General features: G+C 42.7%; 1 protein-coding gene across 5 annotated transcripts in view; it reads left to right on the top strand.

Annotated features, from left to right (window-relative positions):
- MOCOS (molybdenum cofactor sulfurase) overlaps positions 1–7,689 on the top strand; it is a 65,508-nt gene extending 57,819 nt beyond the window's left edge. Inside the window, exons 16-17 of one of the 5 annotated variants that reach the window (XR_015766929.1) lie at positions 2,340–2,499; positions 7,417–7,458. Coding sequence is in view for 2 of the 5 variants with exons in the window: in XM_028098280.2 (XP_027954081.1) it covers positions 7,417–7,470 (54 nt within the window). In the remaining 3 variants the exon portion in view is untranslated. Of the gene's footprint in view, positions 1–2,339; positions 5,097–7,416 lie in introns of those variants that run through there. The other 4 variants (XR_015766928.1, XR_015766930.1, XM_028098280.2 and 1 more) reach the window with 4 other exon arrangements.
- The last annotated feature ends 4,597 nt before the right edge of the window (positions 7,690–12,286 follow it).

Raw genomic sequence — 12,286 nt, 5'->3', positions numbered from 1 at the left:
TATGTTATGCTGTGCTCACGTGCAGCTCCCATCTGTCACAGCACAATGCTATTACAATGTCATTGACTCTATTCCCTATGCTGTACCTTTTATCCCAGTGACTTAGCTCTTTCCATAACTGGAAGTAATTCTGTGAGACCTTTAATGAGGTTCTGTGGGAATGCTGAACCTCTATTTTGCCATTTTCCCACACTGTTATTTTGTCTTTAGGAAGAATCTCTAGGTGCTGCTCTTCTTCTTTTTCCTCTTCCTCTTCTTCTTCAAGGATTTTATTTATTTATTTAAGAGAGAGAGTGCATGAGCAGAGGGGAGGGAGAGAGGGAGAAGCAGACTCCCTGCTGAGCAGGGAACTCTACAAGGGTGAGATCATGACCTGAGTGGCAGATGCTTAACTGACTGAGCCACCCAGGCACCCCCCCCTCGCCAAGTATTTTATTCTTTTTTGGTGCTATTGTAAGTGGAATTGTTTTCCTTACTTCCTTTTCAGATAATTTATTTTTAGTGTATAGAAATGCAGCTGATTTTTGTATGTGGACTTTGTATCCTGCAACTTTACTAGATTCACTTATTCTAACAGATTCTTAATGGAATCTTTAGGGTTTTCTGTACATAATTTCATGTCATCTCTAAACAGGGATTATTTTACTTCTGCCTTTCCAATTTGGGTGTCTTTTATATCTATTTATTGCCTAACTGGTCTGGCTAGGCCTTCTAGGACTGTGTTGAATAGAAGTGGCAAGAGTGGGCATTCTTGCTTTGCTCCTGAACTTGGAGGAAAATTTTTCAGTTTTTCATCATTGAGCATGATTTTAGCTGTGGGCTTTTCATACATGGCCTTTACCATGTTGAAATATGTTCCTTCTATTCCTAGTTTGTTGAGAGTTTTTATCATAAAAAGGTATTACATTTTGTTAAATGCTTTTAACGCATCTATTTAGATAATCATATGATTTTTAGCCTTTATTCTGTTAATATATCACATTAACAGATTTTTGTATGTTGAACCATGCTTGCACTCGAGGGATAAATCCCATTTGGTCATGGTGCATGATCCTTTTAATGTGCTAATGGATTCATTTTGCCAGTATTTTGTTGAGGTGTTTTCCATCTATATTCATTAGGGATATTGTCCTATAGTTTTCTTGTGGTGTCTTTGTCTATCTTGGGTACGGGTAATGCTGGCATCTATAAAATGAGTTTGGAAGTGCCCCCTCTTCATTTTGTGGGAGCAGTTTGCCAAGGATCGGCTTTAATTCTTCTTTTAAATGTTTGTAGGATTTACCAGTGAAGCCATCTGGTCCTGGGCTTTTCTCTGTTGGGAAGTTTTTTGATGACTGATTAAATATCTATATTTGTTATAGGTCTGTCCAGACTTTGTATTTCTTCATGATTTATTCTCATTAAGGTCTATGTTTCTAGGAATTTATCCACTTCTTCATGGCTATCCATTTTGTTGGAGTATAATTGTTCATAGCAGTCTTTTATGATCCCTTTTATTTCTGTGCCATCAGTTGTAATGGCTCTTCTTTCCTTCTGATTTTAGATGAGTTCTCTTTTTTTTCCCCTAGTCTAGCGAAGGGTTTGTCAATTTTGTTTATCCTTTTAAAAAACCCAACTCTTAGTTTTGTTGATTTTTTCTGGTGTTTCTCTATTTTCTTTTTGTTTTTGAAGATTTTATTTGAGAGGGAGAGAGAACTAGAGAGAGCATGAGCGGAGGGTGAAGGGCAGAGGGAGAGGGAGAGGCAGACTCCCTGTTGAGCAGGGAACACTACCCTGGGCTCGGGCTTGATCCTAGGACCCCAGGATCATGACCTGAGCTGAAGGCAAATGCTTAACCACTGAGCCACTCAGGCGCCCCAGTTTCTCTAATTTCTCTTTCATTTATTTCTGTTCTAGTTTTATTTCCTTCCTTCTGCTAACTTTGGGCTTTTTGGCTCTTTTCTAGCTTCTTGGGGGTGTAAAGCTAGGAAAGCCATATTGTATGTTAAACAAATTGCTTTGCATTTGATACAAGTAAAAACATTATTAAAAAAAAAAAAGTACCACTCCTGATCTGTGGTGGCCACTGTGTACCTCCCCTTGCTCTGGATGGTGATCGTGAGCAAAGGAAAAGCCACAGTTCTATACTCAGTGAGCTCGGCAGTTCATATCAGAGGATCAGCAGACATGGTGCTTTGATGGAGGTCCAAGAGTCAGGAGCACATCTGGGAGTCGGGGGACTGGCCTGGCGAGGGGGCAGGGTGGAAGAGAATGCTCTGCAAACCTGGCCAGAACAGGGCCATCTCCTCTGTGACAGAAAGCCATGTCCACTCCCACTCACAAATATCTCTGGCCTCCAGGGCCTTTGGCAAGGGAAGAGGTGAAAAGACCATTTTGGAGCATGCCCCAAACTTCCAGCTGCAGCGAGAGAAGTCAAGCTCTGCAAGGTTGGCTCCAGTGAGTGTCATTTGCTCTCTAGAGTGACCCTGCCCTGACCAGAAGAAGCCGCTGGGACCAAGGGTGCGCCATCTTTCTCAGCTGACCTTTATCCATGGGGGGAGGCAGGAGTGGCCAAGGGGAACACAGGCTGCGGGGACCCAGTGCACGCAGAGACCCACCGCTAGAACTGAATGCTAGTGGGCCCTCGAGTGTTCTGAGCAAGGGGCCTGCTGGGGAGCCTGGCAGTGGATAAAACCTTCAGCAGGCAGGCAGAGGTCTGAGCGCCTGACATCTCCGAGAAAGGCCAAGGCTCTTCTTTCTGCAGGGGGAGTTCAGGGCACAATGGGAAGCAGAAAGAAAGCTGGCAGGCACTTTGTAGCCTGTCTTTTTCCAATTCACCAGTTTTGTGCTGACAAAATTAACTTCTATGTATCTCACCTTGTAAACCCCCAAATTAAAGTCATAGCAAACCTCATTCTATATGAGCAAGCTATTGAACAGATCTAAGCCTCATCTGAAACGTGAGGAACAGCACAAAACTTACTTCAGAGAACAGAATTAAACGAAACATTTGTGTTTAGCACGCCTCAAAATAATTATGCCAAGTAAGCCACGTCTACCACCTAGTGGCAACATTCGTAATTGCAGATTTTGTTATTTAAAGAAAGCTGAAAACTAGTTCAGATTGGGTGGGCAAGTCCCAAAGGAGGGCAAACATTAGTGCGCTTCTCTCGGCCTGGCTTCCTTACTGGAAGCTCCGAGAAACTTTTCATTATTGATGTTGGAATCCTTTAAAAGTTTGTTCCTGAATTATTTCTTGGCCATATTAATTTTTTTAAAAAAGATTTTATTTTAAAATTTATTTTGGAGAGGGAGCACACACAAGAGGGGGAGGCTTGGGGGAGGAGCATAGGAAGGGGGAAAGAATCTCAAGCAGATCCTTGCGCTGAGCATGGAGCCCTACGGGGCTCAATCCCATGACCCTGAGATCATGACCTGAGCCAAAACCAAGAGTCAGAGGCTTAACTGCTGAGCCCCCCAGGCATCTGGGTCACATGAATTTTCCACTGGCATGGTATCAACCATTCTTTTGGAGTCTCCTATTTTCTTAGGATTTTTCAAAAAAAGTATGCTTTTGAATACTTTGACTCTCCCCACTTCCCATTGCTGGACACACTGCTACTTTCTCTAAACCCTGTCAAAAAAAAAAAAAATAATACTAAATTCTTCTTTCTCTAGATTGTTCTCCAGGCACCTGGATCACAGAATCCCCTGCCCAAATGACCCTGAACATATTTCCAAGGCCTGTGTGTGCTTTTTCCTTAGAGGCACCCCAAGGCCTGAGAAGAGGTTGGCTGTTTTGTCAAGTAGATCTCTGTCTCCGTCTTTGTCTACCTGCCTGCCTGTCTGGCTTTCTCCCTCTCTCAAGTTTTAATTTATAGAAACTGGGCTCGACAGCAGATCTAGGTTTTGTGTGCGTGAAGCTTGCACAACTTAAAAATCATCTTTAAGAAAAGAATGTAGGTACAAAAAGGGACGTTAACTTGCATGTGAAAGGAAAAGGCTTTGGAAGGCAGCTGTGCAAGTGAGAGGCTTAGGCTTTGTGACTTTTGCTAGCAATCCTCCTTTGCCTGGTTGGCTTGCAGCTCTCCTTTCCCTGTGCAACTGAGCACCACTCAAACTCTCAAGGGCTACATTGTTCCTGTTTTTTGCAGTTTACAGAATAAACCACCTCTTATTCACTTTCTAAAATAAACAGCCACGTGAAGACCTGTCCTGGTTTTTTTCTCTCCCACCTGTGGCTGGAACCTAATTGTGTCATCATCACTCTGAGATAGTGACTCGCCCTGGACACTGCCTGCTCCGGTTGGGACCAGGACCTGGGATTTCCTTCCCACATGGGGGTCCGAGCTCACTGTTGCCGGAAGTTTATTGCTATAGACTGAATGTTTTTGTCTCCCCCAAAATTCATGTGTTGATGCTTGCCCCACAATGTGATGGCATTAGGAAGGGAGGCCTTTTGGAGGCATGAGAGCAGGGCCCTCATGAACAGACCTAGTGCCCTTATAAAAGAGACGTCAGAGAGCTTCCTCCCCCCTTCTGCCAGGTGAGGACACAGTGAGAACTTGGCCATTATGAACCAGGGAGTAAGATCTCACCAGACACCAAATCTGCCAGGACCTTGATCTTTGACTTTGAGCCTCCAGAACTATAAGAAATAAACTTCTGTTGTTTATCTGCCACCTGGTCTGGGATATTTTGTTATAGCAGCCTGAATGGACTAAGACACATGCGTAATAATCACAAAGTTTTACTGTCATCTCCTACCGAGGGACAAGGAAATACTATGTCATGTTTATCCACAGTCTGGTAAAATAGAGGTTTTTGGTTTTTGTTTGTTTGTTTGTTGTGGCTTTTTAAAGCTAACTAGATAACTAATTCAAACTTTTTAAGCAGAAAGGATGAAGTCAGTTTATGGAGAAGGATTGGAAATTGGACACTCAGGACCCTTCTACCCCTACACAATTGCTTCCCAGGGGCTGAAGTAAATGCACAGTTTTTGCATTCTGTGTTTTACTCTGAATATTTGGCGTACTTCAAAATGGTCTTTGTAATGTTAAATGGATGTGTAGTTGCATTTATGTATTATAAGTAATTAAAATATACCCCTATTGAAAGATATGTTTCCAGTTTTTAATTTTATAAGCAAGACTGCAATATACTCTGCTTTTAAACATGGCCATTTATGTATTTTCTTATTTATTTATTTTTTGCTTCTGCTAAATTATTCTCTAGGAACCTGAGTGGGATTCCAGGACAATAGCTATGAAGATATTGCTGGGTATAGTCATAACATTTTCTGGTAAAAATGTACCAATTTATAACTGTAGTGTTTCAATAGCAGGCTGGCCCACCTTTGCAGCTTCCCGAGTCTTGGGCTCCCAGGTATATCAGATGAAAAATATACTCCATTTCTTCCTTGGTGTAGCCCCTTGTGCTTATGGCAACTTGTTAGTTCCAAGGAGGCAGCAGGAATTGTTTGAAGAAAATGAGCCAGAGGGGCTTCAGGGTTTAGAGAAAGTAGCAGTGTGTCCAGAAATGGGAAGTGGGGAGAGTAAGGGACACTCTGCAGAGTGAAAAAATGACACCACCCTTTCCTCAACTCACCCCAGAAAGTGAGGTGAGGAGGCAGAAAGATGCAGGTCCATTTGCAACATATATAGGGCCTTGGGCGAAGTTCGAATGGGGGTCCGTAGGCCATATGTCTAAATATTTAATTCATAAGTCAAACAAAATGTTAAGTAAAATATGTTCTACCAGCTCTAACAAATACACCTTTATAACAACTGAGAAGGACAGATGTGAATTTAGTATTCTTCTTCTTCTTCTTTATTTATTTATTTTTTGACAGGGAGAGAGGGAACACAAACAAGGGGAGTGGGAGAGGGAGAAGCAGACTCCTGCTGAGCAGGGAGCCCAATGCGGGGCTCGATCCCAGGACCCTGGGATCATGACCTGAGCCAAAATCAAGAGATAGATGCCTAACCAACTAAGCCACCCAGGCGCCCCGGAATTTAGTATTCTGACTCCTTGGCACTCTGCACAGGAATAGGAGGATGTGAGGAGAGCTGGCCCAGCCCCTGGTTGCCAGCCATAGCCTATACTCTTTTTCTTCTCAGCCACGAACCCCAGATGTGTGGACACCTGATCCCGTGCAGCTAAACTCTGCCTATGCTCCACTCTAAACAGCCACACTCCTTAACCTCTTCTCAGGCCTTTGGGCGCCTTGAAGGAAAAAGCACACACAGGCCTTGGAAATATGTTCAGGGTCATTTGGGCAGGGGATTCTGAGAACAATCTAGAGAAAGAAGAGCCGGGTGGGCATGGACTCTTGGTGCTATGGGCTTCTTGCCCTTTAGGGAGGGGTAGGCAGAGTGAGGCCCTCTAAAGCATGGAGCCTAAGGCAGGGGCCCCTCTTGCTCTGGGCTAAGGGAAGTACTGGTAAGAACTTTTCTGGTTACAGTTAACTACCCCAGAGGAGGCCCAAAGATACTCAAGGAAAAAGCCATTTGCCTACCAGCTTTGTCTATAGTGAAGCCCACCAGGCAAAGTGTCTTTTCTATACCTAGTTTTTAATATGAATGAGCAACTGAGGATCACAAGAATTTGAGCACGATCTCTGTTATAAAAGAAAAAGACTGAAAGTAAGAAGAGAGAAAAAAAAAAAACACCTCAAAGAACATATGAACAGTGCAATGACATTAAAACTTTAAAGAAAATGTAATGAATAGTATCAGGGAAATCCTGGAGATAAGAATAAGATACTTGTAAAAAGGAAAATTAGAGAACAAGAAAGATTTCCTGAAAATTAAAAACATGAATGCTGTAATTAAAAGTTCAGTGAAAGAGAAGGAACATATAGTTGAGGAAATCACTCAAAATGTGGAATAAAATAATCAGAGATTAACAGGGTGCAACATAATCAGAGATTAACAGGGTGGAAAAGTTGAGAAAATTAGAGGATCCATTTGGTGGTCCAACATCCAAATAATAGGAGTTCCAGAAAGAGCAAACAGAGAAAACTGTGGAGAAAAAGTGATCAAAAACATGAAACAAGAACATTCTCACAAAACAAAAAACAGCATTTCTAGGTGGAAAATACCAAGGGAATGTCAATATAATGAACTCATACCGGGGTGCCTCATTATGAAATTTCATTGTATTGGAAATAGTGAGAAGGTTCCAAATCTCCCAGAGAGAAGGAAAAGAAAAGGTTACGTATACTAAATTGATCATTTTCTCAATGACAACAATGAAGCAATGCCTCAAAATTCTGAGTGAAAATCATTTTCAATCTAGAATTATATATCATGTGTGTCAGATTGTTGCAAAGTTGACCACAACACTTTCTTATATGTTGGTGTTCATAAGTGACACAGCATAAACTCCAAGTATAAGGCTCAAGAGACCCTGTGGCTTTTTCTCTTGAACTCTTAGAATGCTATGCTATCACGGCCAGTGGGAAGAAGCCAGGTCTACTTTACTGGATGAGAAGCTACATGGAAGAGAGAAGAACCATCTCGTCTGAAGTCCCCTAGACCAACCAGCTGATGGCCAGCACATATTATCAGATTCAGACAGAGGCTCTTTTAGTCCAACCAGCCCCAGTCAAGCTTCCAGATGAGTGCAACTGCGTGAGTGACGCCAGCTGAGCCCAGCCCAAATTGCGATTGAGAACAAATAAAATAGTTATTGTTTTAAGCTACTAGTTTTTGGGGGTGGTTTGTTATGAAACAAAGACTAAATAAAAGAGAAATCGGTACCAAGGAGTGAAGTGCTATCATAATGAAACCCCAAAAATGTGTGGTATTGGTTTTGGGAACTGGGCCGGGGCAGTGGCTGGAAAGGTGAGGAGGAAACTGCTATTTGAATAGGCATGCAGATGAGGCATGGGTAGCTCCTCAGATACCACGTCTCTGATCCAGAGACCTGTGACCTAAAAGGACAAGTTTTCTGTCCCTTAAACACTTAATCGACAACAGTGAGACAGGGACAGAATAGCCACTCTCATTCAAAAAGAAACACACACAGCTGTCACAGACCCATGGCAATTCTGAACTCCAGACAGGGGCATGCTGCCAGTTCCTCTTGCTCTAGGGAGTAGGGCCCAGTTCTGCTCCCTGAGATAGTTCCCAAGTTCGCTGTACTCCAAGGTTCTTAGCTCCACCTTCTGGTAGATCCTTACTTTCCCAAACAAAACAAAAACCCAACAAACAAAACACAATAGCCCCATGTTTAGAGCTGAATAGTTTTCTTAGCCTGTTTCTTACCCACTGCAGGTTGAAGTTCCACAGAGCTTTCTTTTTGTTTTGAATAATTTATTGCCCTTTTAGTCCAGATTTGCTGTGATTTCATCAACACGGCTATCTTAAACACTTTGTGGATTTTCTATGAATCTTATTAGGGTTTACTCTGTGTTCCAAACGCTATATCCATAATTCTTTCTCATTTGGGTCTATCAGGCTGCTATGGAATAACAGCCTTAGGATTCTTAGAAGCCCCCTTGCTTAAATGAGAGTATCTACTAGGCACTGCCTTAAATCTCTCTGAGATCTTAACCAAGGGTCTTACAGCCACATTTTAAAATTGATCTTTACCAAAGTCAGTTACTAGGTGGGTACCCTGGGGGTGAGAGATTATTTTATTTTACAACCCAGCAAGTCTTAGGCCCTCTCTATTTCCTCTAAATTCTGCTTGCAAACAGAATATCTTATAACATACAGTTAGAAGCACCTAACAGACACTTTTGACATGATGTCTAGAGCTCTCCTTAGCTAAGACTCCTAGTTCATTAGATACATTTTTTATCTCCCAAATTACTGTAGGCAGTTGGGTAAATGTTCTGCCAATTGTTTTACTGCTACATAACATTGCTAACCATATTCCCAGTCTTCAGTAGTAGTTTTCTTACGACTTTTCTGAGGCTAGACCTGGCTTCTTCACGTGGTAGTCTCAGGTCAACATTCCAAGAGGGTGAGAGCAGAAGCGGTAAATTGGTGCCTCATTTTAGAAGTCACACAAGCCACTTACAACATATTATATTTGTCAAAGCAAGTCACAAAGCCATCCCCATTCAAGGAGTGGGGGAAATAGTCCCACCTTTTATGGAAGAAGTGGAAAAGTCCGATTGCAAAATGGTAGGAATAAAAGGAGGAGGAAGAATTTACTGTGGCCATTCTTGCCAGCAAAATGATGACACTGAGACAAGGGTGAGGCTAGAGAATGAAGATACTTTCAGACATAAAAGTGTTCAAAAACTTATCCTTTCAGGAAACCACTAGGGTATGTATTGACAAAAATGAGAATATAAGTCAAGAAAGAATAAGACAAGTGAGAGAAGCCAAGGAACTCTCCAGGAAGATAGGGCTGAGAGAGCCACATTCCAAATGAGAGCAAGAGCATCAAGGACACCCAGAGGAATATCTCTGAAAAGGATATCTTAAGAGAAAACACAGCACTGAGAAATTATTTGGCCGTATGGAAAGAGGCATTTGCAGGGCTGTTACAGGATATGAGAAGACCTAACCAGCTGTTCAAGAAAAAAAATAAGCAAGTGAAAAAAAATTGAAGCAAATATTAGCTTCAGAAAGACAAAAAGTTGTACAAGAAAGGTCATGTAAACATGTGCACTACTTGGCACAAAAGTAAACAATATTAACATAATCTTACATTTTAAAAAATCACGGAATAGGAATTTAACTAAAATTGTGATAAAACTATATTGGGAAGATGAAGAAAGGGAAATAGTCTGCAATGAAGCAAAAATCCTCATTTAGCACAAAAGAAAGCCAATGTATTATCTAAAATTCATAGTTCAAAGTATATCAGTGTATTTACATTGTTTAGAAATGGGTGCCTCTAAAACAAAAAAGAAATGGTTGCCTCTGAGAAGTGGGGTGGGATGGGAATGGGGGTTGTAAAATAGGAGCGGATTTTTTCTGTTATAACTTATTACTCTTGACCTTTTAAATTAAAAGAAAGCATTATATTACTATAAAAGAATGATTTCAAAAAATAAGTTGAGAAAAAACATGGACTATTAATCAAGAGAAAAATATTATTGCTAAAAGCAGTCTCAAGGGAATGGTTGGGGCAAAAATCCTTAAAAGAATTAAGGGTAACTTATAAAATTAAAAATTTTAAAGGTTTTACTTTAGTGCCAGTTGCTATTTGAAGTTTCAAGACTAAAACTGAGTAAGGTGAATTCCGATCCTGGAAATCTTATAGTTTAGTAGCGCATAGGTAAAATACAGGTAAGCATGTATGAAAAGTGCTAGAATCGGGACATGTAGAAAGTAGTCTAAGACCACAGAGGAAGGAGAGACAATCTTCTTTTGGGGTGGAGCTGGAGATGCCTTTCTACAAGAGTTGACCTTAGAAATGAGTGGTGAAGGATAAGTGGGTTCAGCTGGCCAACTCGATAGGGTAGAGTGTTCTAGGTTGAGAAGCTCATCATGCAAAATCCCAGCATGTTTGGGAAAAGGTAATAAATTCAGTGTGCCTTGAAACAGGGTACCAAGCAGGGAATAACCAGAGATGAGCCCGGTGTGGTAGACTGGGGAAGATTTTAGAGGTTTTTGTGAGTCATGGTAAGGGGGTTGGCATGTAAGGATTTTACTCTAAGGTATGACACCTTAAATGCACATCTTAGGATGATCACTGGTTCTGGGGAAGCCAGTAGAAGATCAAATTCGGGATTCCCACCTGAGGAAGGGAGACCCGCTAGAAGACTAGCAAAGGCAATGAGAGCTGGACAGGAGGAAAGAGTTGAGAAATATTTTAGAGACTGATTCAGTGACAGGTCATAGTGACCAATTGCAAGATAGAGGAGTCAAAGATGACTCTGAGGTTCTCTCATTCATCAGACATCTATTGTGTGTCTTTTCTGTGCTAGGCTCTCTGCCAGGCCCTGGCAGGGGTGGGGGGGGGGTCATACAGTTGAATACAGTATGGTCATTGCCTTAGAGGAGCTTTTTGTTTAGTGGGAACATAGGAATAAATTAACATTAACTGTAACTGTGATGCCCTATTCTCAAGAGAGGAACAGAGTCCAGAGGGACTCAGGAAGAAGCTGCCAAGGAGGAAGAAGGAGAAGAGCCCAGAGTTGGTAGAACTATGGAAGCTGGGAGAAGAGAGTTTGGGAAAGGAGTGGTCCATGGTGACAGATGCTACCAAGAAAGTGGGCAGCTGGGCTGAGATGTCCCCTGGATGAGGCAGTTAGGAGGGCAATGATGATTTCAGAACAGCAGGAGGTGCCCATCAGGTGTCACAGGACATGGAACAAAGAGCTGGTGAGGATGCCGAGGAAGGAATATAGTTCTCTCTTTCAGAGGCTGGTCAGGAAGTGAAGGAGAGTTAAGCCAGTGAGAGGCAGGCTTCGTAAAGGTACAGTTTTAAAGAAGGAAACCACTTGGGTGTTTTGTTTTGTTTTGTTTTTCCTTATCAGGACCAACTACCTAATTTGTAGAGCCCAGTGCACAGTGAAAAGTTGGGGCCGTTTGCTAAATTATTAAGACTTGTAAGACAGCAACAGCAGAGCACAAAGCCAGTGTGGGGCTCTTCTAAGTACAAGGCTCTGTGTGACTGCACTGGTCACATGCCAGGAACTCAACCCCGATTCTCAGGGGAAGGAGCCCAGGGAGGAAGGAAGAAGAGGGCTGCTTCAGTAACAGAGCCTGGCCCCAGAGCAATTGGGAAGGGAGGGACTCAGGGTCCGGATGGAGGTAGAGCCTTGAGCAGGAGAAAAACAAGGCTTTGATCATCTCCTGAGATGCAGGAGAGGGAGGATGTGGATGGAAGATGGAGAGGGGGGGTGCTGGGAGGGGAGGACTTCGTCCTGGAGACATGAGTTTCCGTACTGAATAATCTATAGGCAGAAGGGGTAAATGGGTCACCGAGAGTGGCCCCGCGGTCAGCAGGCATGGGCAGATGAGGCAGGGGCAGAAGCCAGCCCAGGACTGACAGATAGGTGAGGTCCAGGGAGTGGGTGGCAAGAAGGCCCGAGAGGGTGTGCTGGGATTCATGTTGGGACAGTGATGAGAAATGGGGTGACCAGAAAGACTGGTGGGCTCCCTCAGTGAGGAGGGAGTTGGGGATGACAGTGCGAGGGTAGGAAGCCCCTGGCAAGGGAGTAGAATTTGGGGGTTTAGTATTCTGGCCATGAGTTGATGGTGAAGTTGGTGTAGGGCCTGCCCAGAGAACTCATTCAAAGAGTAAGTAAGGAGCGAAAGTAAGGAGAGCTAGGAGTTCTTCCGGAATGAGCAGAAGTGTCATGGATCATTGTCATTTTAAGACCAGGCGTTAAGTG

Source organism: Eumetopias jubatus, unplaced genomic scaffold, assembly GCF_037043125.1.
Source record: "Eumetopias jubatus isolate StellerSeaLion01/CBP00866 unplaced genomic scaffold, mEumJub1_p1.0 scaffold_16, whole genome shotgun sequence".
NCBI lineage: Eukaryota > Metazoa > Chordata > Mammalia > Carnivora > Otariidae > Eumetopias > Eumetopias jubatus.
This window is presented reverse-complemented; position numbering and strand designations above follow the sequence as displayed.